Source organism: Crotalus tigris, unplaced genomic scaffold, assembly GCF_016545835.1.
Source record: "Crotalus tigris isolate CLP2741 ecotype Arizona unplaced genomic scaffold, ASM1654583v1 scf7180000019095.371713, whole genome shotgun sequence".
NCBI lineage: Eukaryota > Metazoa > Chordata > Lepidosauria > Squamata > Viperidae > Crotalus > Crotalus tigris.
In genome coordinates, this window is record NW_024097372.1 from 300,305 (window position 1) to 324,707 (window position 24,403).

The 24,403-nt window shown below is 42.3% G+C and overlaps 2 protein-coding genes across 2 annotated transcripts; both read left to right on the forward strand.

Moving 5' to 3' along the window:
• Positions 1 to 13,267: 13,267 nt before the first annotated feature.
• Positions 13,268 to 13,840, forward strand: LOC120315363 (uncharacterized protein K02A2.6-like; the record flags this gene model as incomplete). The annotated part of the gene is made up of 1 exon (XM_039359597.1): positions 13,268 to 13,840. A coding segment is annotated over one exon (573 nt), but the record flags the coding sequence as incomplete, so codon positions are not given.
• Positions 13,841 to 23,590: 9,750 nt separating this feature from the next.
• On the forward strand, positions 23,591 to 24,163 carry LOC120315362 (uncharacterized protein K02A2.6-like; the record flags this gene model as incomplete). The annotated part of the gene is made up of 1 exon (XM_039359596.1): positions 23,591 to 24,163. A coding segment is annotated over one exon (573 nt), but the record flags the coding sequence as incomplete, so codon positions are not given.
• Positions 24,164 to 24,403: the final 240 nt, after the last annotated feature.

The window sequence follows — 24,403 nt, forward strand, 5'->3', positions numbered from 1 at the left end:
CTTGACAGCCTGGAAACACAATTTAATTTTAATGACTGTCTTAAAGACAGCCCAAGGTATCAGTCCACTTTTCTAAATAAGGATTCACTACCAAAAATTAAGCCACCATCTGATGATCTGTGGCAGCTGTGACCGAATTCTCCAGATGACTTTACTGAACAGTTGGGATCAAGCAGCTGAAGGCACTCTATGAACTGATTCAAATCCAAGCCTTTGGGGGCTTAAATAAATATTTATTAGCACTTTGTATTTGCCCAGAAGCAAATTAGATTACTAAGCTTTAGCCTCTTTATTTTTTTTTGCAACAGAAATGCAAAAAATGAAGAGTCTTCATACGATTGGTTTATAATTCTTCTGACACACTAACTCAGTGTTGCACTTCTACATAGGCATGAATAAGATTGTTCTCTTTTGTGTTAAAAGGTAAAATGATGTTCCTTTAATGACTGTAAAAAAGAACAATGCCCTAAAAAATATCAAATATAAATCTGTAGAAAATTCTGTTATGTACAATTGTTGCTAATTTAGAAACAATTATAATTTAATAGAAATGCATTACAGGTACTCAACTTACAACCATTCATTTAGTGACCATTCAGAATTACAATGGCATTGAAGAAAATGACTTACGACTGTTTTTCACACTTACAACTGTTTCAGCATATCCATAGTCATGTGATCAAAATTTGGGCACTTGGCAACTGGCATGTATTTATGGCAGTTGCAGTGTCCTGGATGTTGTCCTGTTGGCTGCCAGCAGAGCTAGCAGCTGAGTCAGATGAGGAGGAGGTGGTGGAGGAGGAGCTGGATTAACATTGGAGTCTTTGGAAGGCTCCGATGAGCAAGAAGACTCAGAACCAGATGCAGAGCCGGGGCCATCTGCCCATGCTCAGGTGGAGAGGCAACTGTTTTCAGGGCCTGAACTGAGTGAGGAGGAGGAACCGATAGGCACGGAGAGGAGAGCAACGGAAGGCAATGGGCCAGATCTCAGGGAAAAGAAGGAGACATTAGCCACCCCCTCCCTGGCTGGAACATAAATAGGAGGAGATTGGGAGTGGCCTGTTGTCGCAGACAACCATTTGTGTTACAGGATACTTCAATCAGTCAGAATTCTTTACCAAGATTTCTTTATCAAGACCAGGTTTGTGGGGACTACTTGTTTTGTGTCTGACGTGTTAATTGAGTCTCCCTGCTGGGAACTAATAGACATTGAAATGATGTGAGCAGGGACTGCTACTGCTTGTTTAATAAAAGGGATTTTTACTTAGGAGTAAGCAGTTGATCATTACTCACGAAGGCTGGGTCAGAACACCGGGTCATGTAATCACCTATTGTGACCTTCTGACAAGCAAACAACCATGTTCCTAACTTAACAACTGTGGCAAGTCATAAAATGGGGCAAAACTCACTTAACAACTGTCTTGCTTAGCAACAGAAATTTTAGATTTAATTGTGGTCGTATGTCAAGGACTATCTATACAGAAGACAGCAAGCAAGTGGCCAGCTAACCTATGTGGTTGCTTGTTCTACTGTCCTTGTTCTTAATTTTAAAGTTCATACTTTCCCTTCCTGTAGACCTCTAAATTAGACTTGAATTAGTCAGGCTTTCAGGTGGACAATGATGTGATAGAAGACTGACTCAATAAAGACAGGGGTTGTGTTTCTGTTCTTCCTATTTGGTAACCAAACAGTTTTCTCCAACATACAAATTGGGGCATTGCCTCACATCCTGGGCTTTCTCCAGCATATCCAGTGGGCAAAGAAGTTTATGTACATAAATCTTTTCTAGTTTCTGAAAGTAGAAGAGAAGGCCTTGAAAATGGGGGGGGGGAACCCAACCCAACAGTTTGAATAATTTCATAGCTACCATTCAAAGACGCAAAGAGTATCACCCCTATGACATGACCCATCTCATTGAGGTGCAGTACAGCTACATTACACAGGAGTAATGACCCATCCCACAATACCATCTTGTAAAGGCACAGGCATTTAAATGGTTACAGTGCTGATGTCACAGATAATTGTTAGGCCTGGGTTTAATCTTTTTATCTGCTTTACAGAGATTCATGCTAGCTCTTACCCTGCCTTTTTTTCCTAAAGGGAAAAAGGATATAGCTTAATTTTCCTCCTCCCCATTTGAATATTTTTTATTTATAGTTAGAAGAATATGATATAAACATTTGCTCTGCAAAGGTCAAATTACCCTCTCAATTTCCAGTGAAACCGGCATGCCATTCATGTTTGGTAATTATAAAGAAGGACAGAAATTCTAGGAAAAAGATGCATCTGCTTTAAGATGCTGCTGTTCAGAGCTATCATTTGATTCCAGTGGGTTTCAAACATTTCTTAGAGATCCAGTCAGAAGCAGTACACAACCCTAAATCAAGCTGTGCAGCTGGTTGGTTTTCTGGTAGTCTCCAAGATAGTGTTGGAGTATGGGAAGAAAAGACTAGGATAAATCCTGGATGAGCAAAGGTGAATGTTTGGATGAAGCAGCTTACATAGTTCTCATTTTACTAGAAGACTCTGTTCATATATAACTAAGTCAAGGGTAAGATTAGTGTGCACAGAAACACAAATATCTATTTAGTATTAGGCTCAGAAATAATCCCAGGGTAAATTAATCTCCCCACCCTACCCCAGTAGGCAAAAAAATGGATAAGAAATTAAAAAGGTTATTTCAGTTACCTGCAAGCCAGATTTATAGATGAAAATCTAATGAGACTTGCAAACTGAGGTTTCGTTATGTGGGAAGTCAGCTCCCCAGAGAAGGAAATATTAAAGGGCAGAAAAATATATTTCCTCAAAGGATCTTAAAGAGGCAGAAAAGCATACCCAGTTTTTCTTAATAGCCCCAAGTCTACCTCCCCCAAGCAGAAACCAGCTCTGTAGAAATGCCTGCATTTCTACAGAGCTGGTGTAAACCTGATGGTGTAAACCATCAGGAAGATTGGAGCTAGAAACTTAGGAAGACAAAGACACCTAAAATCTACATACCCCACCCAAAGTCTAAGTCAGGACATAATAGGATTAACTCACAGATGCCAAAGGAACACAGGTCAAAACACATGACACAGGAAATACAAAGCCTCAAAAAACAGGAACAGGAAGCAACTCCAAACAAAAGGTTCCAGAGGGTATAAAAACCCACTCCCTACATGTGCTCAGCCTTTTTTCTTTTCTCTTTTTTCTGCCAGACTATCTTTCTATCTGGCTCCCCTCTTCAATAAACTGCAACCTTCTTTCTAAAGCAGTTGCCATTTTGTTTATTCCCAGCTTGGACTGAACCATGATGAAGACTTTTCTTCCAACAGTTAGATATATCAGTACTATTTTTTGTGTGTATAGTTTTCAGCTTTCCCCTCCTCCCACAGAGGCACAAACCTGTTTGAATGAAGCAAACAGAGAAGGCAAGTCTTGACCCTTTTGGATCATCTTATTTATCTATTTAAAAGAAAGTGGCTAGCAAAGAAAAGCTGGGATGATGACTCACAGCTAACAAAGGCATCTTTGCTTTTCACTGATTATCTATGCACTCCTTTATTTAGGAGTAGCAGCTGAATCCTACCTACTGTATGAGCACCAGCTTAATTCCTGCATTTGTGTGTGAGGTTACTGAAGTTATCCATATATGAATAAAGACCATACATGCATCTATTTGATCAATAAATAATATTGTTATTAGAAGCTATTGTGGGTTTCTTCTATGCTGCCTTATTTTGCTATTTTATTTATTTATTATCTCACTTTTGCAGAAAATTATTCCTAATTAAAAATTGTAAATGTTGCAGCTAAATTTTTAAACCTCAACAATTAAAAAAATCAACACAATAACAGGGCTCAAGTCTTTTTAGTTAAAGGAATGTAGAGATCACAAAATTACAATAGGGTTTGGTTGATTACATCTTCAGAAAAAAGAAAGTAACAAGTTTAAAGAAAAATGGCAATGTATGAATTGTTGTATGGCTTTGATAGAAGTAAGAATGTTTTGCAAGGGTAGAAAGATATAGAGAAGAATAATGAATAAAATTGGTGAAACTAGATTTATTATAAGATAACTTTTATTGTTATTTTTTACTGTGGGCACAACGGCACACATCAAAAATAAAATGTAGTTGCCCGCTCTCAAAGTGAACACATACATGACACATACCTAAACATACTATATACAACATATGTATAGACCCACATCCCTACATATACATAACAATTCAATATTAAACACTGTTCATCTTGAATATATAATGGAAGGAGGAAGCTTGATTGTTCACAAGGTTAATGCTGTATGGAATGAAACTATGGCTGAATCTGGATGTTCTGCTTCGGATACCACGAAGCCTACTCCCAGAAGGTAACAAGGAAAACAGGTCAGGAAGAGGATGTGTAGTGTCCCAGATAATCTTACGGACCCTGCAAAAGCAACGCTTCTATGCTATATCCTGGATGGGAGGGAGGGAATTGCCAATGATCTTTTCAGCCATCCTCACCACTCTCTGCACCGCCTTCCTGTCTGAAGCAGTGATGCTTCCAAACCAGACTGTGATGCTGTATTATTAGTTGAGTTTTCCTCTTGTTTCTTCTTACCTCCTGTCATTAACTTATATTGTTTATTATTTCTTTTCTCTTTTCCATAACTCTATTTATCCCAAAAGGAATTGTAATGGGTATGCATGTAATATAGCACAAAAGAAAAAAGCTCACAAACCTCATGGCAAAATTCCATAAACATGCAAACCAGCATTTCTTTTGAAAAAGATCTCAAGACTTTAGCTGAAGACAGCTAAATGAACCAAAAACAACTCTTGACTTTTGACTCAAATAGTGCCTATCATGATAATGCTGGCTGAGAAAATTTAAAAGTTTGAACCAGTGTTTTATTTGAACAGTATTATTGTTTCCAGGCCACTTACTTGTCTTATAAATCAGCTATACTCATAAATAAGAAATAGAATATATTTTCTTCATTAATTAACTCCACTTCTACATTTTTCTAAATATAAATTAACCTAGGGGCTAACACAAGGATCTATTACCTTATGTCATATTATATTAGTCCAACCAATCCACAATCTGTATGCAAAGTGATTCTGGGCAGCTTATAACAATCCATTAAAAATACTAAATAAATAAGGTAATCATTAGTTAAAACCATTATATGATAATTATTTTAAAAGAATTAGAAATTATAAAAGCAGAGCTAAAATACAGAAAGAGAATAATAGTAGAAATTTAATAAGACAGTCACCTCACGAGTTCACTTCCCCTCACCCTGCTTTGTTTCGTACACTATCTATGATCTGTTCAATAATTCTTGAACAGACCAACATCTATCATGCAGGCTACAAAGAAGAAATAGGCCATGAAGAAAAATCTGAGGAAACATTCTGAGACAAAACCATCTAGGTGACATTAAAAAAAAGTTATAGCTTAGTAGCAACATGTCTTCTCTGCAGAATATCCATGGTTCAATCTTTGGAATGATTAACTAGAATTGAAAAAACCTCAGGATGGAAGCCTGGAGAATTATTGCCAGCAAATCACTGCTAACCAAACTGACAAATGGACCAGTAATCTAACAATATAACACAAGGGTTTTTTGTTGTTGTGGTTCCTATGAGTCAAGGTGACTACTTTAAAAGAAGGATGGACCCAGCCAAATAATTATGCTATTTTTATTTCTAGTTAATAGCCCACAAACACTTAAAATTTTCATTAGATCAAGCAAAGGCAAAGATGATTAGGATACAAAGTGTACTACAACACTTTGATGTACTTCATAGTTGATAAAAGTAAAATGAGAATGGTTCAACACAGGACCAAAATTATTATAAATAAGAATTTTGTTACAAATTGTGTTCTAGGAAAAAAAGAAAGGTAGGTAAAACCAAGTGACCTTGCTTTCACTCCTTAACTGTTAGTTTAATAAAGGCAGCTATCCCTATTTACAGCTAAATTAGGCCATTGCTGTGAATGTCTTTATGCGGTGCTTTTTAACTTCCATCTCCTTGGCTGCTAAACCACATTAAATGCATGTATTTTTCTTGTGGGCATTTAAGTTTAAAAAAAAACTCCAGACAAAAGAGAAATTGTGACTGCCAAATTCTCATTTGAAAACATGGTGAAAAGGTGAAGTAAAGTAGAAATGAGGTAAGTAGAGAAAGAGTTAAGCATCCCCTTCATTTTGACATCTTCCCGCCCCATACACAGCGAAGCTGTTTTTCTTTTGAAAGTTGACTTTGGGTCAGTGTGACATACATTTTTGTATGTGGTGCCTGCTGTCAGAGTAGAGCCAATTACTGTTGCCAAAGTGTGCTTCCATGGCCAAATGGCAGCATAAAGTTAAGCCTTCAACCATGCACAGGATGTAATCTCTTGTTCAGTAAATGCTGTTTCCAGTGTATATTGGGCTAAAAGCTCTTTACAAAAGCCAGGCATCCTTCAGGTGAGAGTAGGAGTTATGCAGTGTGTAGGGAAACAGGGAGCTGAGAATGGTGCTGTGCTTTTTTACCTGGTACCTTTGTACTAATGCTCAGCAGGAGATCTGATCCATAAAGACACCAGCACATTTTAAGGATCTTGTACTGGCTTAGAAGTGTTGGCAGGAAACTCTTGTTTAATCATATTACTGTGCTTGCATCTGTTTCAATGATGCTTGAGACAAATTAGTCCCAGCCTATGCCTGTGAGGCATTTGCATGGCAACTCAAGGCATTTAGAGCCTTATTGTCTTCCTTCTAAAACCCCCACCTATGATCATCAGGGCTGTAGCTAAGCAGATGATAAAATCTGGAGAGCCAGATAAAATCCTAACATGAGGGGTCATGTTAATACCAAGCCTCCTCCTTTTCAAAATGCAGCCAGTCCTGCAAGAGAAAGTTTGTTATAGAATAGCGCATAAAATTTTTACATATTTTAAAAACAGCAAGTAATCTGTGATAAAAAGAAAAAATCAGAAAGTGAGCCTCCCACATTTTGATAAAAAAATTAATATTGCTGTGAACCACACACAGCAAACCTCAGCAGATAAAACTGCATCTCTTGGTATAGTTTAACATGGAACCTGTAGTGGGGTAAAGGTGACAAAATTTGTCTCCCACTGTCATGCTGCAGGTTGTGTAGAACCAACATTTCAACCAGAAAACAAACTACTTCTAATCCTTAGAGAGAGAAGAAAAAGCTGGAGTTTTCATGTCTATGGAGATTCTCAGTCATCAAGGTCATGGTTGTCCCAAAGGTGCTTTTTCAAGAGGCAACTGGACTTTCTTGTTTTTCTTTGAAGACATCTCGGTTCTTATCCAAGAACCTTCTTCAGCTCTGACTGGATGATGGGATCATTCCCCACCATCAAGTCAGAGCTGAAGAAGCTTCTTGAATGAGAAATGAAACATTTTCAAAGAAAAACAAGAAAGTTCAGTTGCCTCTTGAAAAAGCACCTTTGGGACAGCTGAAGTTTTCCTTACAAAGTAGAAATATAATTTACCCTGTTTTCCTATGCCGGTCTAGACAATTGGAGCTTCCTGTTAGCAATCCTATTTTAGCAAAAGCAGTAACAGAGAACATATACTGAATTTAGTTAAATCTGGGGTTCCCACTGGGCTGCTGCCTTGAAGAGATCTGTGCTACTCTGAGATAAAGCAGCAATTCTTCTGTAATAACCAAGGCTTTTTTTCCCTCATAGAACGCCCAGAACGGAGTTCCGGCACCTTTTTTGGATGGAACCTTGTAGGGTAGGAACTCATGTGTGAGTTCCGGCATTTTTTTTTTCTTTTTTTTACAAAAAAAGCACTGGTAATAACTATAACTGAATCTGGATTTTACTGAAATCTTTTTGATATATTGAAAAATTGCAGAAAAGTAGATATTTTTTTAAAACAAATCTGCTATTTTCTTTCATTAGATTTAGGGTAAGAATTTAGGTAAGAATGAGACGATCTGAAGGACTGACAGGATTACTTTCTGTTTATAAGGAACAGTTTCCCAAAGACTATCTAGTCACAACATTTTTGGAAGAATCATGTCCACAATGTAAAGTCCACTCTGTGCACATAGTTGCGTTTCTTTCATGAAAGGAAAAATTTGAAGAATTTTGTCGGATTTAGTGAGATAACTGTCGTTCTGCTTCTTCTGTTGTTTTGGATATGGATCTCTTTGTTTGTTTCTGTCCAAAGAGGAAGTCTACTTGAAAAATGGCCTTCAACTCAAAATTTTGCACCTATCCTTTTGAGATTTCAAAACTTCCTTACAAATTGGCACCTCTAAAATCTCCATGGTTGTTGTGGACATTTTGTTCACCTAAATTAGGATGTTTTGATATGTCAAACAAATAGCCATTAAACAAATTTTTGAGACTTTACTTTGTGAAAGTGGAGAGATAACTACTAGTCAAAGATTCACTAGAAAATATTGTGACTCAGTAGATGGTCATTTTTTGAGACTGCAAAAGTCGCATTTGTGAATGCTAAAGTGAACCCTGGCAATAAGTTACAAATACCAAGGACCTTACTAGACAGCTAAGAACAGGTTGTTGCAATAATTTGCAAAGCAGCAACCTATGTTGCTGGGAAAACAGATTAAATATAAGAGTTCTTACTTCCTAAAAAATGGGAATCTATAGCATTTTGGAAAATTTATATATTTAATATAATTTCTACTAATTCTTCTTCAGACAGGCCTTAAATTGAATGAATGATAAATTTTGCTTATTTTGATTCTAATTATTCATATTTCCTTTTGAATTGTTAGCTACCGTGAGTGTGTTATGGGCAACACATATTATATAAATCAAATGAAATCCAGCTGGGTGACTTGGGGCAAGTCACTTTCTCTCAGGCTAACTCACCTCACAGAGTTGTTTTCGGGAAACTAGATGGAAGAAGCTGTATTGGATAGGTTTGCCACATCATACAGAAATTATTTGTAAAATAATAATAGGATACAAACAAACAACAAACAAAATAATAAAAATAAAAGCATTAAAAATGCAGGTATTTGAAAATAAATCTGTGGTGGTACTATCATGACTGAGATCTGAAGGATTAAAGATATATAAGAATCATATCTATCATCAATGGAATATAGTGATTGCAACTTTATTGACATGAAGTTTAGTGCAGCATAGGATCTGCATTCACAGTTCTGGGCATGATACAGAATTGCTGATCGTTAGCCAGGGATGAATATGCATGGAACAGGGGTGGGGAACCCAATCCATGAGCCCCTGAGAAACTCTGATTCCTAAAGTTTCTTCTGACATCTGCTCCTTCAGAGGTCCATTTTTTGTGGTTATAGGACATTCTCTTTTCTCACAACTTAAGACTCAGATACAAATATTGATACATCAAGTTTCAACAAAAATGATTTCTAGGAAGAAACCTATGCTTCATGATGGAGGGATGAACAAGGAGGTTGCATGCTTTACAAGGACGGGCCATGTGAAGGTCCTATTTAAGTAGACTAGAGGTGTATGCAAGCTAAATCCATTGGCTTCAGATTTAGCCATGCAGTCTTTTTCCCATGAGGAGCCCCTCAGTTTCTCAGATAGCTTTTTCTGGCCCATTTGCTATCTACTTCCTTCCAGCTGTGTAGTAATTGTAATGAACAAACCATGAATCTGCTGCACCAACCAAAAAAGAATCTGCCCTAGTAAACTGGGTTTGGAGACACAGTTCCAAATGCCAAACTAGATATTTGGAGCTTATTCCAATAAACTTGGAGTTTATTTTTTTAACCTCTCAGTCTATTGATTTTTTCCCAAATCAATAGCTGTAGTGAGTAGGCAACAAAATAAGAAACACGGTATAAGGAAGCAGAAAGGGTTAATTTTGCTGCAATTCCAATCCAAACTTAAATAAATATTAAAGAGCTCCAAATGGAGGATTATCTTGAGGTACACACAGTTGATGATATTAGCACACACTGATTATGGGAAAGATTGCAATTCTGTGTTGTGCTGCAAGAGTATAAAGTGAATTCTATTATTATATTCTTGCTAGAAAGAACAAGGAAAGGATACAATAAAATGAAGCATGTTATGTCTGAGCCTGTGGAAGCAGGCTCGGGGCATTGCAAACAGTTCCGGGCAGGTGCAAGCTGCCCAGGACCAGACAGGCTGTCGCCAGTACTTGTGCGCATGTGCGGGTGCTGGCGCGCCAAAAGTTGCAGATTGACCCGGGAATGGCCTATATAAGAGGCCGGGAGTTTTGGGCATTGTCGGCGTCTTGTAACCAGTATGCTGAACAGAAATAAAGAAGTTCCTGAGAACTACAACTGCTTCTCGTATCATTGCCATTTCGCGAAGGACGTAACACTGGCGACAAAGGTGGGATTGCCTTACATCGACCGAAGACAGGTGTAAGCTTACCCGAGAGAGTCCTGAGCGGTAGGAACGGCGTTGACTCGGCAGCTACCCGCCAATCCAGCGAGCATTGGGGGTAGGCTGGCTGATAGACCCTTCCTTTTCTACAAAAATGGCAAAAATTGGAAGACTTTCAGAATTCGACGTCTCGCATCCGGAAAGATGGGAGTCCTACGTAGCCAGGGTGGAAAACTATCTCAAAGTAAATCAAGTAAGAGAAGATAGTTTAAAAGCTGCCACCCTGCTGTGCGTTTGTGGTCAAGACGCATTCTAAATCGCTGAGAACATAGCAGCACCTGCACCTCTAGAATCTGTCAGCTACGCAGATCTAAAAAAGCTACTAAAGGAGCACTTCCAGCCCATCGCGTGGCGCCACACCTTCGAACAGAGGGATCAGCGACCTGGAGAATCAGCCAAAGAATACATTGCTGCGCTGAGGAAGGCCGCTACACACTGCGAGTTCAAGGATCTAGAACGGCCGAGAGACAGATTTGCATGCGGACTAAGGCATAGAGAATTACAGCAGAGACTTTTTGCCAAAGAAGACTTATCATTCCAAGATGCCTTGAGAGAGGTTACTGCAGAAGAGGCAGCGGGCGGCAAATCAAGAACATGTGGCCGATCAAAAGCACTCCAGAGACTGTGTCCATGCACCAGGAAGGAGTCCAAAGGAACCCAGAGGAGGATCCTGACGATGAAGTAGACCTGTCTCTACCCCACGAAAGAAGGAAAACAGAAAGGAAGCTCTTCAGCTCTTCCCAAGTGCCTCGGTTGTGGAGGTCGCCACAAGAGGACCGACTGTAGATTCCGCTCCGCTATCTGTAGGGCATGCGGAAAGCAGGGACACATTGCAACTGTGTGTCTGGGCCGTCCAAAGGTACAACCTCAGGAAGAATTGCGCCTGAAAGGTACCAGGGTTCCTAGCCAAAACAGGGTGGGGTTCTGCGCTTCGCGAAGAAGCCTTTATAGGACAGGCACACACAAGCCCATTAAGAAAAAGCTGTCACTTAAGGTGAAGCTACAAGGGGTTCCATTGGCTATGGAACTGGATACGGGGTCTGCACTTTCGATCATTTCCATGCACACGTTTAAGATTTGTTCTGGCAGCGAATTTCAGGCCAAACTGAGGCCTTCCGACATTGTGTTAACAGACTTTCAAAACTCCAGAGTGTGTGTTAAGGGGGAGGCCACCCTTAATGTACAGTATAAGGATTTTGAAGGTCCACTAGATGTAATAGTAGTAGGGGGTGAACGAACGAGTCTCATAGGACTCGATTGGTTTGAGGCCTTGGGGATACACGTCACAGGGCTCAATAGCTTGCAAACACTCGACCTACAAGAAGTCTGCAAAGAATTTGCAGATGTTTTCAGCCCTCAGCTGGGCACATACAAAGGACCCCTGTTTCACTGAAGTTAGACCCCAATGTCACCCCTATTAGAATCAAAGCAAGAAGGGTCCCTTTTGCTTTAAAGGGTAAAATTGACATTGAGTTGGACAGATTGATTCAGCAAGGAGTTCTAGAAACTGTCAACTCCAGTCCTTGGGAGACCCCCATTGTCACGCCTCTCAAGGCAAATGGGGACATTCGCATCTGTGCAGATTACAAATGCACTCTAAATAAGGCATTGCAGCAACATGCCTATCCTGTCCCTGTGGTCAGTCATATTCTGGCCTCCCTCAAGGGGGGGCGCATTTTTGCAAAGCTTGACCTAGCTCAGGCGTATCAACAGCTGCCTGTTGATGATGCTGCTGCTGTAGCTCAGACCATTGTGACCCATAGGGGGGCATTCAAGGTAAAGAGGTTACAATTTGGAGTAAATGTCGCTCCTGGAATTTTCCAAAGCGTAATGGAAAACACACTACGGGGTATATCAGGGGTTTGCCCCTATTTTGATGATGTCTTAATTGCAGGAGACTCTACACACAACTTAGCTGAGAGATTAAGGGCTGTTCTGTTCAGGAAAACGGGCCTCAAACTTAAGAAGGACAAACGTAAAATTGGGGTGCCTTCTACAGATTTTCTGGGATTCAAAATTGATGCTACTGGGATTCACGCTGCTGAATCCAAACTGAAAGCCATTATGCATGCCCCTAGGCCAAAGTCTAAGGCCGAACTACAGGCTTTTCTGGGCCTTCTGAATTTCTATAACTCCTTTCTCCCACACAAGGCTAGTGTAGCTGAGCCTCTTCACAGGCTCTTGGACAAACAGGCAGTCTGGCAGTGGTCACAAAAACACAAAGCAAGTTTCAATGAGGTCAAGGCCTTACTCCTAACAGCGTACTTGCACATTTCAATGAATCCCTTCCTGTGTGCATCGCTTGTGATGCTTCTCCTTATGGGGTGGGAGCAGTACTAAGCCACCTCAGATCAGACGGAACTCAGGTTCCTGTTGCATATTACTCCAGAACCTTGTCTTCTGCTGAGCGAAATTATGCTCAAATAGACAGGAGGCTTTAGCTGTTGTTGCTGGAATCAAAAAATTCCATGATTTTTTATATGGCAGGCACTTCACGGTCTTCACTGACCATAAGCCTTTGTTGGGACTGTTTACCACACGTAAACAAACTCCCCAGATCATCTCCCCCAGAATGCTGAGATGGTCTATCTTTCTGTCTGCCTATGATTTCTCCTTACTTCACAAACCTGGGAAGGAAATGGGCCATGCTGATGGCCTCAGTAGATTACCCCTGCTGGTAATAGAAGCTGACCCTGCACCAACTATCAATATCCTCTCAATTCAGGCCTTGCCTGAGTCTCCTTTAGATGCCAGGGATGTGGCCGCTGAATCAGCCACAGATCTCACACTTTCACGTGTCCTTTCTTGGGTTTTATCTGGATGGCCAGAGAGCTGTCCTGGCACTGAGTTTCAGAGTTTCTGGTCCAAAAGGAACGAATTGTCCACCTTCCAGGGTTGTCTGCTTTGGGGAAGCAGAGTTGTCATTCCTACCTCAATGAGGACTAGGGTCTTAGGTTCCCTCCACGAGGGTCATCCTGGCATTGTACGCATGAAGGCGCTTGCGCGCAGCCATTTGTGGTGGCCTGGGTTAGATAGAGACATTGAAGCTAAGGTGCATGCATGCCACCTTTGTCAATGCTCGCGCCCTGAAATGCCCCAAGCTCCTATACATAGATGGGAGGAAACACAGTCTCCATGGTCTAGGGTGCACATTGACTACGCTGGGCCCTTTCAGGGTCAATTCTTCTTGGTCCTAGTTGATAGCCATTCAAAATGGCTTGAGGTTCTACCTGTCTCTTCCACCACCACTGCAAAGACTATTCAAGTACTGAGGGGGATTTTTGCTGCACACGGGCTTCCAGACGTCCTCGTGTCTGACAACGGCCCTCAATTCACTTCTTCAGAATTCAAAGCTTTCTTACAGGCTAACATGATTCGTCATGCCACCTCTGCACCCTTCCACCCGTCCACCAATGGTATGGCTGAATGCATGGTTCGCATCACCAAGGACACCTTGAAGAAAATTACCTATGGAGACTGGCATCACAGGTTGGCTGACTTCCTCCTTTCTTATCGCACTACACCGTCCACTTCTACCGGGAGGAGCCCAGCTGAACTTCGTTGGGGGGCGCAAACTGACCACCAAGCTTGACCGGTTGCATCCGGATAGACTTCCTTCCACACTCACACATCCCAGGGCACCTAGACAACTGCTTGTGGGTGCCCCAGTTTGGACTCGTAACTACGGGCCTGGTCATTCATGGGTCCCCGCTACTGTATCCAGGGTCACAGGTCCTCTGTCCTACGAGGTGTTCCTGGACAACGGTCGTGTCCTGCGTTGACACATCAACCAGCTCCGCCCTAGACCAGCTTCCCACTGAGACTCCTGGGTCTTTTCCAGGGAGGGAGGGGGACCCTTTTGGGCAAAGGGAAGGGTACTGCTGCCCATCATTAATGAGGAAGCTACAGACAGCTCATCCCAAAATTCCGCGAGTGCTCCAAACAGGAATTCACGGAGCCCAACTAGAACTCAGGCATCAGTGCCTACTCCAGCCAGGGAGTCAACCCGGGGGCATAATCACTACTCACCCGCATCACTCAGTACTCCAGTCAGGGAGGATATCCGGGAGCGTCCAAACAAACCACACCCTGCAAGAGAGCTGGCACACATTCCCTCTAGTTGGCCCGACACTAACTCTGTCCCTAGAAGGGGGCAAGCACACAGGGAGGTGGTCGAGGAACCAAATCCCGACTACAACACCTCTGACTTCACTCAGGGGACAACTGAGTTTTGGGACAGCACTGAAACCCCCACAAGCCCGGGGACAGAACGGGAACAAGGGGACAGACAACCTCCTGACAGGTCTTGGACGGACCTGGGAGGTTCTACAGAATCGCCCAACAGTGACAGTCACTTAAAGGGGCCAGAGAGCCTGCAGCTAGGCAGGTCAACCAGGTCAAACAGAGAAAGAAGCCCTGGCCTGACGAGCCCGGTGGGCAAGCAAGCAGGCCAGGCATTGGAGCACAGTCCTTGGGAATCACCAGGGTGTAACAGGGGGGACAGGTATGCACCACCCCTCAGTCAAGGGGCACTTGGCAGGTACCCAGAAGTAAGGAGGTCACAGAGAGCCAGAAGATCTCCTAAGTATTTAGAAGATTTTGTAACTCTACTGGCAAAACAGAGTTAACAAAGAACATTCCTGTACAGACAGGAGAGAGAACATTGAGACTGATAGAAGCAGAGGAAATACCTGGCATTAAGTAGTAGGGGCACTATGCTTGCACGAGGTTGTATGTTATTATTGCATGATCAAAGTCTTAGCCGGGGGGAAGGGGTGTTATGTCCTGAGCCTGTGGAAGCAGGCTCGGGGCATTGGAAACGGTTCTGGGCAGGTGCAAGCTGCCCAGGACCAGACAGGCTGTCGCCAGTACTTGTGTGCATGCGCGGGTGCTGGCACGCCAAAAGTTGCAGATTGACCCGGGAATGGCCTATATAAGAGGCCGGGAGTTTGGGGCATTGTCGGCATCTTGTAACCAGTATGCTGAACAGAAATAAAGAAGTTCCTGAGAACTACAACTGCTTCTCGTGTCATTGCCATTTCGCGAAGGACGCAACAAAGCAAAAGGTGCCAGCCCTGGATTTTTGCAAAGTCTTTAATTAGGGTTACTGTATCTTGGCAGCAAAAAACCAGAAAACCACTAGATGGCAGGTCAAAGAATCAAACATTCCCTTTGCCCATAATAGTTACCTGTTTTGTTTTGTTTTTTCATTTCAGATGGAGTAGCTCTACCTTCCTTTTCCTGCCATAATCTCAAACATGAGCATATGAAAAGAGAGCATGTTTGACATACACACATGTTCTTCATCTAATTCTATGTCTCCTTAATATTTGATTTCCCTTGGTCATAATTTTTGCCTGTAGAGAAATCCAAGATAAATACTTCTTTGTAAAAGGCATCCATTGCTTCATAGAGAAGCAATGTTCTCAGTGCCGTCACCTTTTAATTTGGAGATGGAAAATTTGCTGTTTGTGACATGGTTGCCTGGGCAACCAGGATGTGCTATTTCATCTTTTTGCCATGCCCCAGCCTTGGTGGCAAGCAAGTTTCTCATGGCAGGTTTGTGAACAGTGCACTGGAGTGTGGGTGTGGGTGAGCAATTAAAAATGTCTTCATCATAACATAAATATAAATTATATTCAGATCTAGAAAGATAAATATTAGTGAGAGTAGTGATCTTAGTATGTTTTTATTTATTTGTTGTGCTTTTTTTAGCCCTATTAAATGGGAATACTCTAAGTTTAAAAAGCAAAATGAAAGAAATAGAATCATGTATTTTTAAATTTTAGATTACATAAAAGCATGAATTGGACCTTCATGTGGACTTGAAACCCTCATAGACAAAAGCGAGTTCCTTTGTTGAAACAGGCAGAACCTAGTCTTATGGCACTTTAAAATCAACAAATGCACCACAAGTGTCCACAGAGGAAGTTAACAAAAGACTCATGAACACACCCATGGCCATACAATCAAAGTCTGCCCCCTTTTACATGCCTTGCAACAGACATAAAAAGGAGTGAGGCTTTGATCACACAGTCACAGGCACAATCTTGACGTTTTGACCATCACTTAGCATTTTTTGATCATACCCCTAAAATGCATTATAGCATCACTTTATCATAAATGGAATCAGAACAATAGATGATTGTATCATGTTTTCCAGTATTAGTTCCCAGAGGTTGTTTGCCTACCATTCATCAGTGAGATCATTGGCATTCTGATTGGATATTAGGGAAACTGGAATACAGTAACATGGATAAGCTAAGTGGAAAAAGACTGTTCAATTCAGCACAGACAGATTTAATCTTGAAAAATAGAAACCCTTCCATAAAGTAAAAGACTGAACAAACTTCAAAATATAAGGACTGGGAAACCTTAGTATATTACTTATATTTCATAGCAAGACTACCTACAAATATCTGAAAGATCAGTTAGGATAAGTTGAAGGCCCATTCAGGTTGAAAATCTCTTTGGCACAGATAGAATTGTATTAAAATACTGACAACTAGACATATTTAAGATAAAATCAACCAATTAACAACTAGGAAAGCAAGATTTTAAGATATTCTGGTAGGATAACTGGTAAATGTTGTAATATTACTTAATGGAAATAGAAATGAAAAATGCATGGGAAATTTGATCCTGAGAAGAGTTGGTATAAAAAATACTTTGGGAAAATCCAGAACAGAGAGCTGTGTAGAGGTTTGGGGAGTATATCATATGTTGCATAAATAAGCTAGATGTCACAGTATTAGGATGAAATGCTAATTAGATTGGCCCCTGGCCATTTAATTTTGCCAAATAAGATTCTTCCAGAGTGAAACAATTTGTTTCATTTAGTGATATATAATTCCAGCCTGCCTCTATAAGGAAAAATTTGAACATGGAAATATAGTTTCAACCATAAAATAGCAATTTAGATTTCAATGAAGCACAATTTGTATTCTTAAACTTTATTCCAGATATGATATATAATACTTCTACCCTGCCACAAATAAAATGACTCTCAGTGACTTACAGGCTATAAAAACCAGAATTAAAACATCCATGTTGAGCTTAAAGCCAGTCACTGACATTATAACAAAAATTAACCATATCTGCTTCTACATAAAAATAAGGACTCAAAAATGACAAGACACAAATAATAAATTAAAAAGCAGACAGTCAGATGCCCTCAGGTATGCATTTAAGTAAAGGTCCTTGAAATAAACACTGAAAGTTTTCTGAAAGTTTCTGGAAAAGCAATAAGAAAAAAGCTTGATCTATATCAGGAGACTATTCTGAAATACTGAAAAAACCTAATCACTTTGGAAATATCATTACAAAATTATTAATAAATTGTATTTGAATAAATAGATCCAGATATAAAAGACATTGATTTTTTTAAAGACACATTTCAATTTGTTCAACCTATCATTTAGTCATTTGAACCTTGCCAATCAAATATGAGCAACTAAATTAAATTAGAGAGTGAAAAATACCTATCTTTTTCTTAGAGAATTCCTGGTCATATTCCAAGAACTTTGGGGATTGAAGATATTAGGATCTCAAGTTTTTATGGATTATTTGGATTATCTACTGTAGAACCTTATTTTTTAAATCTTACTTTAGGTCTTCAGATAGAAACTATATTGGTTGACTGGCAAATTAGCCTACTGTTGTAAGTTGAGGACTGCCTGCATGCTGTGTTACTGAGTAGCCAGCTTCATTTCATGTCCACTGAAAATTTCCAAAACTAGACTTAGGTGTCCTATCTTGACCTCAACAGTTAGTGTGATAATGTCACATTCTAATCCATCAACATTCAGAGGCATATCAGAGTTACATCTGGGCCAGTATTAAGTCTAACGGAGATGGGAGAGCAGGTCTTCCATTCAAAAATCAGCTTAACTATAGACATGGCCAAGTCAGGCTTGTCCAGTAGCTTTCACCAACTTTGCACACATAGCCTTTTCTTTAATAGATGGATGGAATTTGGAGAAGTTGCCTAGATCAGCCTCAAATGTTGACCCTGAAAAGCAGAGGAAGTAATGACAACAATCCAGTTTCTGACTGAAGATTTCCAGACGCTATGGGCGAGAGTGACTTCTATTAGGAAAAAAAATAGCTGCGTAGGTTTGAAGTCCTTCCTGTAGTCATCTGATGATCCAGGATTGATTATTTAAGTTCCACTGTCATAGAATCCATCCAGTTGTCTATTGGACATGAAATGAAGCTGGCTACTCAGTAACACAGCATGCAGGCAGTCCTCAACTTACAACAGTTTATTTAGTGACTGTTCAAAGTTACAACATCATTGAAAAAAGTAACTTATGACCATTTTTCACAGTTACAACTTTTGCAGCATCCCCATGGTCACGTGATCAAAATTCACATGCTTGGCAACTGACTTATATTTATGACTTTGCAGTATCCTGGGATCACATGATCATCTTTTGCAACCTTCTGACAAGCAAAGTCAATAAGTAAACCAGACCCACTTAACAATCATGTTACTAAATTAACAACTCAATGATTCACTGAACAACTGTGGCAAGAAAGATCATAAAATTGGGCAAAACTCACTTAACAAATGTCTCACTTAGCAACAAACATTTTGGGCTCTATTGCAGTCGTACGTTGAGGACTACCTGTACTGCAGATAACTCAACCTGCTCTCCTCCAAATGTGTTGTAGCTGCAGGACTAGGAATTCTGTGGGGACTGCAGTTCAATATACCTGAAAAGCACAGTACTGACAAGGGCTAATGTACTGGATCATGATCAATGCTCCCCTTCTCCCCACAATCAGTGGTGGGATTCAGCCAGTTCGCACCACTTCGGCAGAACCAGTAGCTAATTTTTTGTTGCCCAGGCCCAGAATGGGCTTCTGGAAGCAGTATCCACAGAGAGAACCAGTTGTTCACATATTTGAAACCCACACTGCCCACAACCTAATGGCAAGTGTCCCCTCATTCAGCCTTTATGAGAAAATTAGAAATAAAGTCAATTATTCTACTGAAAAACACAAGCAGCCTGTTAACAGAGGAATAATATTACCATGATGTGTAAATCTACATTTCAAAATTCATTATTACTTTAATCAGACCTACTCAGGTTTATGACTCTAATGACTCTGGGTGACCTTTAAAAAAATGTCAGGTGTGTTTGCCAGATAGATTTTCAGTATTTGAAACATATGCAATTATCATAAAAGTTATGAAAATTTAGATATTTCTTTTCAGGTTCTGGTCTGAGAAGATTGCTCTTTGATTTCTTTTCTTCAATATGGAAACAATAGATCCTATTTACAGATTCCTCTCTTCCTCCAAACAGCTCTATAAACCTTTTTTAATAATATTTTTTTTAGTTTTGGTTGTCTAAAGATGTTGCCTACATAGAATTCGCAGAACAAGTAAATACAGTGGACAAATTGTTGCACTGGATCAGGCTCATTACTAGCCTAAACTAAGAATATACCTGAAACTATGATCAGCTGATCTTCTCTGAAAATGTAGTGCCCTTGATTCTGCACTATGAGTAGCTAGCAAGCTATTTCTGCAGCATAAAATGACAAATTGACTGTGCAGTATTTGCATTTCTTGTAACCCTGCCAGGAGTTTATTAATGAAGAGCTATCAATCTGTGCACGAGATTAAGCACCCTATACACAAACATAGCATTAAAAAAACAGACATCTCAGGCCTCCAAGTTGATGAGTCTATTTGATGACCTTAAAATTTAATTGCTTAATTATGGTGCACATAGAAATCTAGTTTCAGAGCTTATGCTCACTGCCAGTTGCTCTGTTTCCAGAATTGGACAGCAACCATTTTTGGAGGGCAGAATGGACAATGTTGTTCTGCATTCACCCTCTTGCCATCATAAATATAACTTTCCTGCTGCAATTTAAAGTACCCTGTTCCCCTTCTGTTCTTTTGAGGACTTCCTTTTGGCTGGGGTGTTATGTCCCGAGCCTTGCAAACGGCTCGGGCGTTTGCAGGCAGTCCCGGGCAGGTGCAAAGCTGCCCGGGACCAGACAGGCTGTCGCCAGCGCCGTGCGCATGCGCGGGTGCTGGCGCGGGAAAAGTAACCCATTTACCCGGGAGTTGCCTATATAAGAGGCTGCGAGGCGTTTGGGCGAGGCTGAAGCCATCTTCCTGTAGCTGAACGCTGAATAAATGAAACTGAGAACTCCAGCTGCTTCTCGTGTCTGTTTTCCCGCCACGGACTCAACACTGGCGACGAGGATGGGATGCCTTGCACTACCTGGAAAGGAAGAAGTGTAAGCTTACCCCAGGAGTCCTGAGCGGCGGAAGAGGAACGGCGTCGACTCGGCAGCTACCCGCCAATCCGGTGCGCATTCGGGGGTAGGCTGGCTGATAGACCCGTCTCCTGAAGATCCGAAGATGGCGAAAATCGGAAGGCTTTCGGAATTCGACGTCTCACATCCAGAGCGGTGGGAGTCCTACGTATCCAGAATGGAGAACTACTTCAAGGCAAACCAAGTGAGGGAAGATAGCTTGAAGGCGGCCACCCTGCTTTGCGTTTGCGGCCAAAACGCCTTCGAAATCGCAGAAAACCTTGCAGCACCTGTCCCAGTAGAGTCTGTAAGCTACGCAGACCTGAAGAAGCTGCTGAAGGAGCACTTCCACCCCAAGGTGTCCGTTATCTCATGGCACCACACCTTCGAACAAAGGGATCAACGGTCCGGTGAGTCAGCCAAGGAATACATCGCCGCGTTACGGAAGGCCGCCAAGCCCTGCGAGTTCAAGGACCTCGAGGAACGACTGAGGGACCGATTCGTGTGCAGGTTAAGGCATCGCGAGCTACAACAGAGACTTTTTGCAAAGGAAGAATTATCCTTCCAAGACGCCTTATGGGAAGTCACCGCAGAAGAAGCAGCAGGCGGCGCCGTCAAAAACATGCGGCCGATCAGAAACAGTGCAGAGGGTGTGTCCGTGCACCAGGAAGACGTCCGACGAAACTCCGAGGAGGATCCGGACGAGGAAGTCGACCGTCTACACCCCGCGAAGGAAGAGAACCAGAAGTGAAGCTCTTCGGCTCCGCTCAAGTGCATCGGCTGTGGAGGTCGCCACAGGAGAACCGACTGCAAGTTCCGCTCCGCTACCTGCCGGGCATGCGGTAAACAAGGGCACATTGCAGCTGTGTGCCTGGGCGGACGAAAGGCACAACCCCAAGAAGAACGCCTGAAGGGTACCAGATTCCCCAGCCAGAATAGGGTAGGTTTTTGCGCTTTGCGAAGAAGCATCTGTAGAACAGGCACACACAAGCCCATGAAGAAAAAGCTGTCACTCAACGTGAAGCTACAAGGGGTTCCATTATCTATGGAACTAGACACAGGGTCTGCCCTGTCCCTCATTTCATTGCATACATTTAGGAAGATTTGTTCCAGAAGTGGGTCTAAGGCCAAGTTAAGGCCTTCTGATATTGTATTAACAGATTTTCAGAACTCAAGAGTGTGTGTTAAGGGGGAGGCCACCCTTAACGTGCAATACAAGAATTTTGAAGGTCCACTAGACTTATTAGTAGTAGGGGGGTGAACGAACGAGTCTCATAGGACTCGATTGGTTTGAGGCCCTGGGGATACACGTCACAGGACTCAACAGCTTACAAACACTCGACCTACAGGAAGTCTGCAAAGAATTTGCAGATGTTTTCAGCCCCAGCTGGTGCACATTCAAAGGACCACCTGTGTCCTTAAAGCTAGACCCCACTGTCACTCCCATTAGGATTAAAGCAAGAAGGGGTCCCTTTTGCTTTAAAAAAGTAAGATTTGACACTGAACTAGACAAACTAATCCAACAGGAATCCTAGAACCTGTTGATTCCAGCCCGTGGGAGACCCCCATTGTCACGCCTCTAAAGGCAAATGGGGACATTCGCATGTGTGCTGATTACAAATGCACACTCAATAAGGCATTGCAGCAACATGCCTATCCTGTTCCTGTGGTCAGTCACATCCTGGCCTCTCTCAAGGGGGGGCGTGTTTTTGCAAAGCTTGACCTAGCTCAAGCATATCAACAGCTGCCTGTTGATGATGATGCTGCCATAGCTCAGACCATTGTGACCCACAGGGGAGCCTTTAAAGTAAAAAGGCTACAGTTTGGAGTGAATGTCGCTCCTGGGATTTTCCAAAGCGTTATGGAAAACACACTACGAGGTATACCAGGGGTCTGCCCCTACTTTGACGATGTCTTGATTGCAGGAGACTCCACACACATTCTAGCTGAAAGGCTTAGGGCTGTCCTGTTAAGATTCAGGAAATCAGGCCTCAAGCTCAGAAAAGACAAATGCAAGATTGGGGTGCCTTCTACTGAATTTCTGGGATTCAAAATTGATGCTGCTGGGATTCATCCTGCTGAATCCAAACTAACTGCTATTTTAGAAGCACCCAGGCCAAAGTCTAAGGCCGAACTTCAGGCCTTCCTAGGCCTCCTGAATTTCTACAATTCTTTTCTTCCACATAAAGCTAGTGTAGCTGAGCCTCTTCACAGGCTACTAGACAAACAGGCTGTGTGGCTGTGGTCACAAGCGCATGAGGCTTGCTTTAAAGAAGTCAAGGCCTTGCTCACTTCTAACAGTGTTCTTGCACATTTCAACGAGTCTCTCCCTGTGTGCATCGCTTGTGATGCGTCCCCCTACGGGGTTGGAGCTGTCCTGAGTCACCTCAGGTCTGATGGAACTCAGGTTCCTATTGCATACTACTCCAGAACACTGTCTTCTGCCGAGCGCAACTACGCTCAGATAGACAGGGAGGCTCTGGCTGTTGTTGCTGGAATTAAAAAATTCCACGATTTTCTATATGGCAGGCATTTCACGGTCTTCACTGACCATAAGCCTCTGCTGGGACTGTTTACCACACGTAAGCAGACTCCCCACATCATTTCCCCTAGAATGCTTAGGTGGTCTATTTTCTTGTCTGCATATGATTTTTCATTACTCCACAAGCCTGGGAAAGAAATGGGCCATGCTGATGGCCTCAGTAGGTTGCCTCTGCCAGTAGTAGAAGCTGACCCCGCGCCAGCTGTCAACATTCTATCAATCCAAGCCTTGCCCGAGCTCCCTCTTAGTGCCAGGGATGTTACCGCTGAAACAGGTACAGATCACACACTTTCACGTGTCCGCTCCTGGGTCCTGTCCGGGTGGCCTGAGCACTGCCCTAGTCCTGAGTTTCAGAGTTTCTGGTCCAAAAGGAACGAACTGTCCCTTTCTCAGGGTTGTCTGCTTTGGGGAAACAGAGTTGTCATTCCCACCTCAATGAGGACTAGGGTCTTAGAATCCCTCCACGAGGGTCATCCTGGCATTGTTCGTATGAAGGCTCTTGCACGAAGCCACTTGTGGTGGCCTGGTTTAGATAAAGATATTGAGGCTAAGGTGCACGCATGCCACCTGTGCCAACGATCTCGCCCAGAGATGCCCCAAGCTCCTGTGCATAGATGGGAGGAAACACAGTCCCCATGGTCTAGGGTGCACATTGACTACGCTGGGCCCTTTCAGGGCCAGTTCTTCTTGGTCCTTGTTGACAGCCATTCAAAATGGCTTGAGGTTGTGCCTGTCTCATCCACCACCACTGCAAAGACTATTCAGGTACTGAGGGGGATTTTTGCTGCACACGGGCTGCCAGATGTCATTGTGTCCGACAACGGCCCTCAATTCACCTCCTCCGAATTCCAAGCTTTCTTACAGGCAAACCTGATTCGTCATGCCACGTCTGCGCCTTTTCACCCGTCCACCAACGGTATGGCTGAACGCATGGTGCGCATCGCAAAGGACGCCTTGAAGAGACTCACCTACGGGGACTGGCATCACAGGTTGGCTGACTTTCTCCTTTCTTATCGCACCACACCGTCCACTTCTACAGGGAGAAGTCCAGCTGAACTTCGTTGGGGGCGCCAACTTACTACTAGACTTGACCGGTTGCATCCGGACAGACTGCCTTCATCTACCTCACATCCTAGGGCACCTAGACAACTACTTGTGGGTGCCCCGGTTTGGGCTCGCAATTACGGGCCTGGTCATACATGGGTCCCC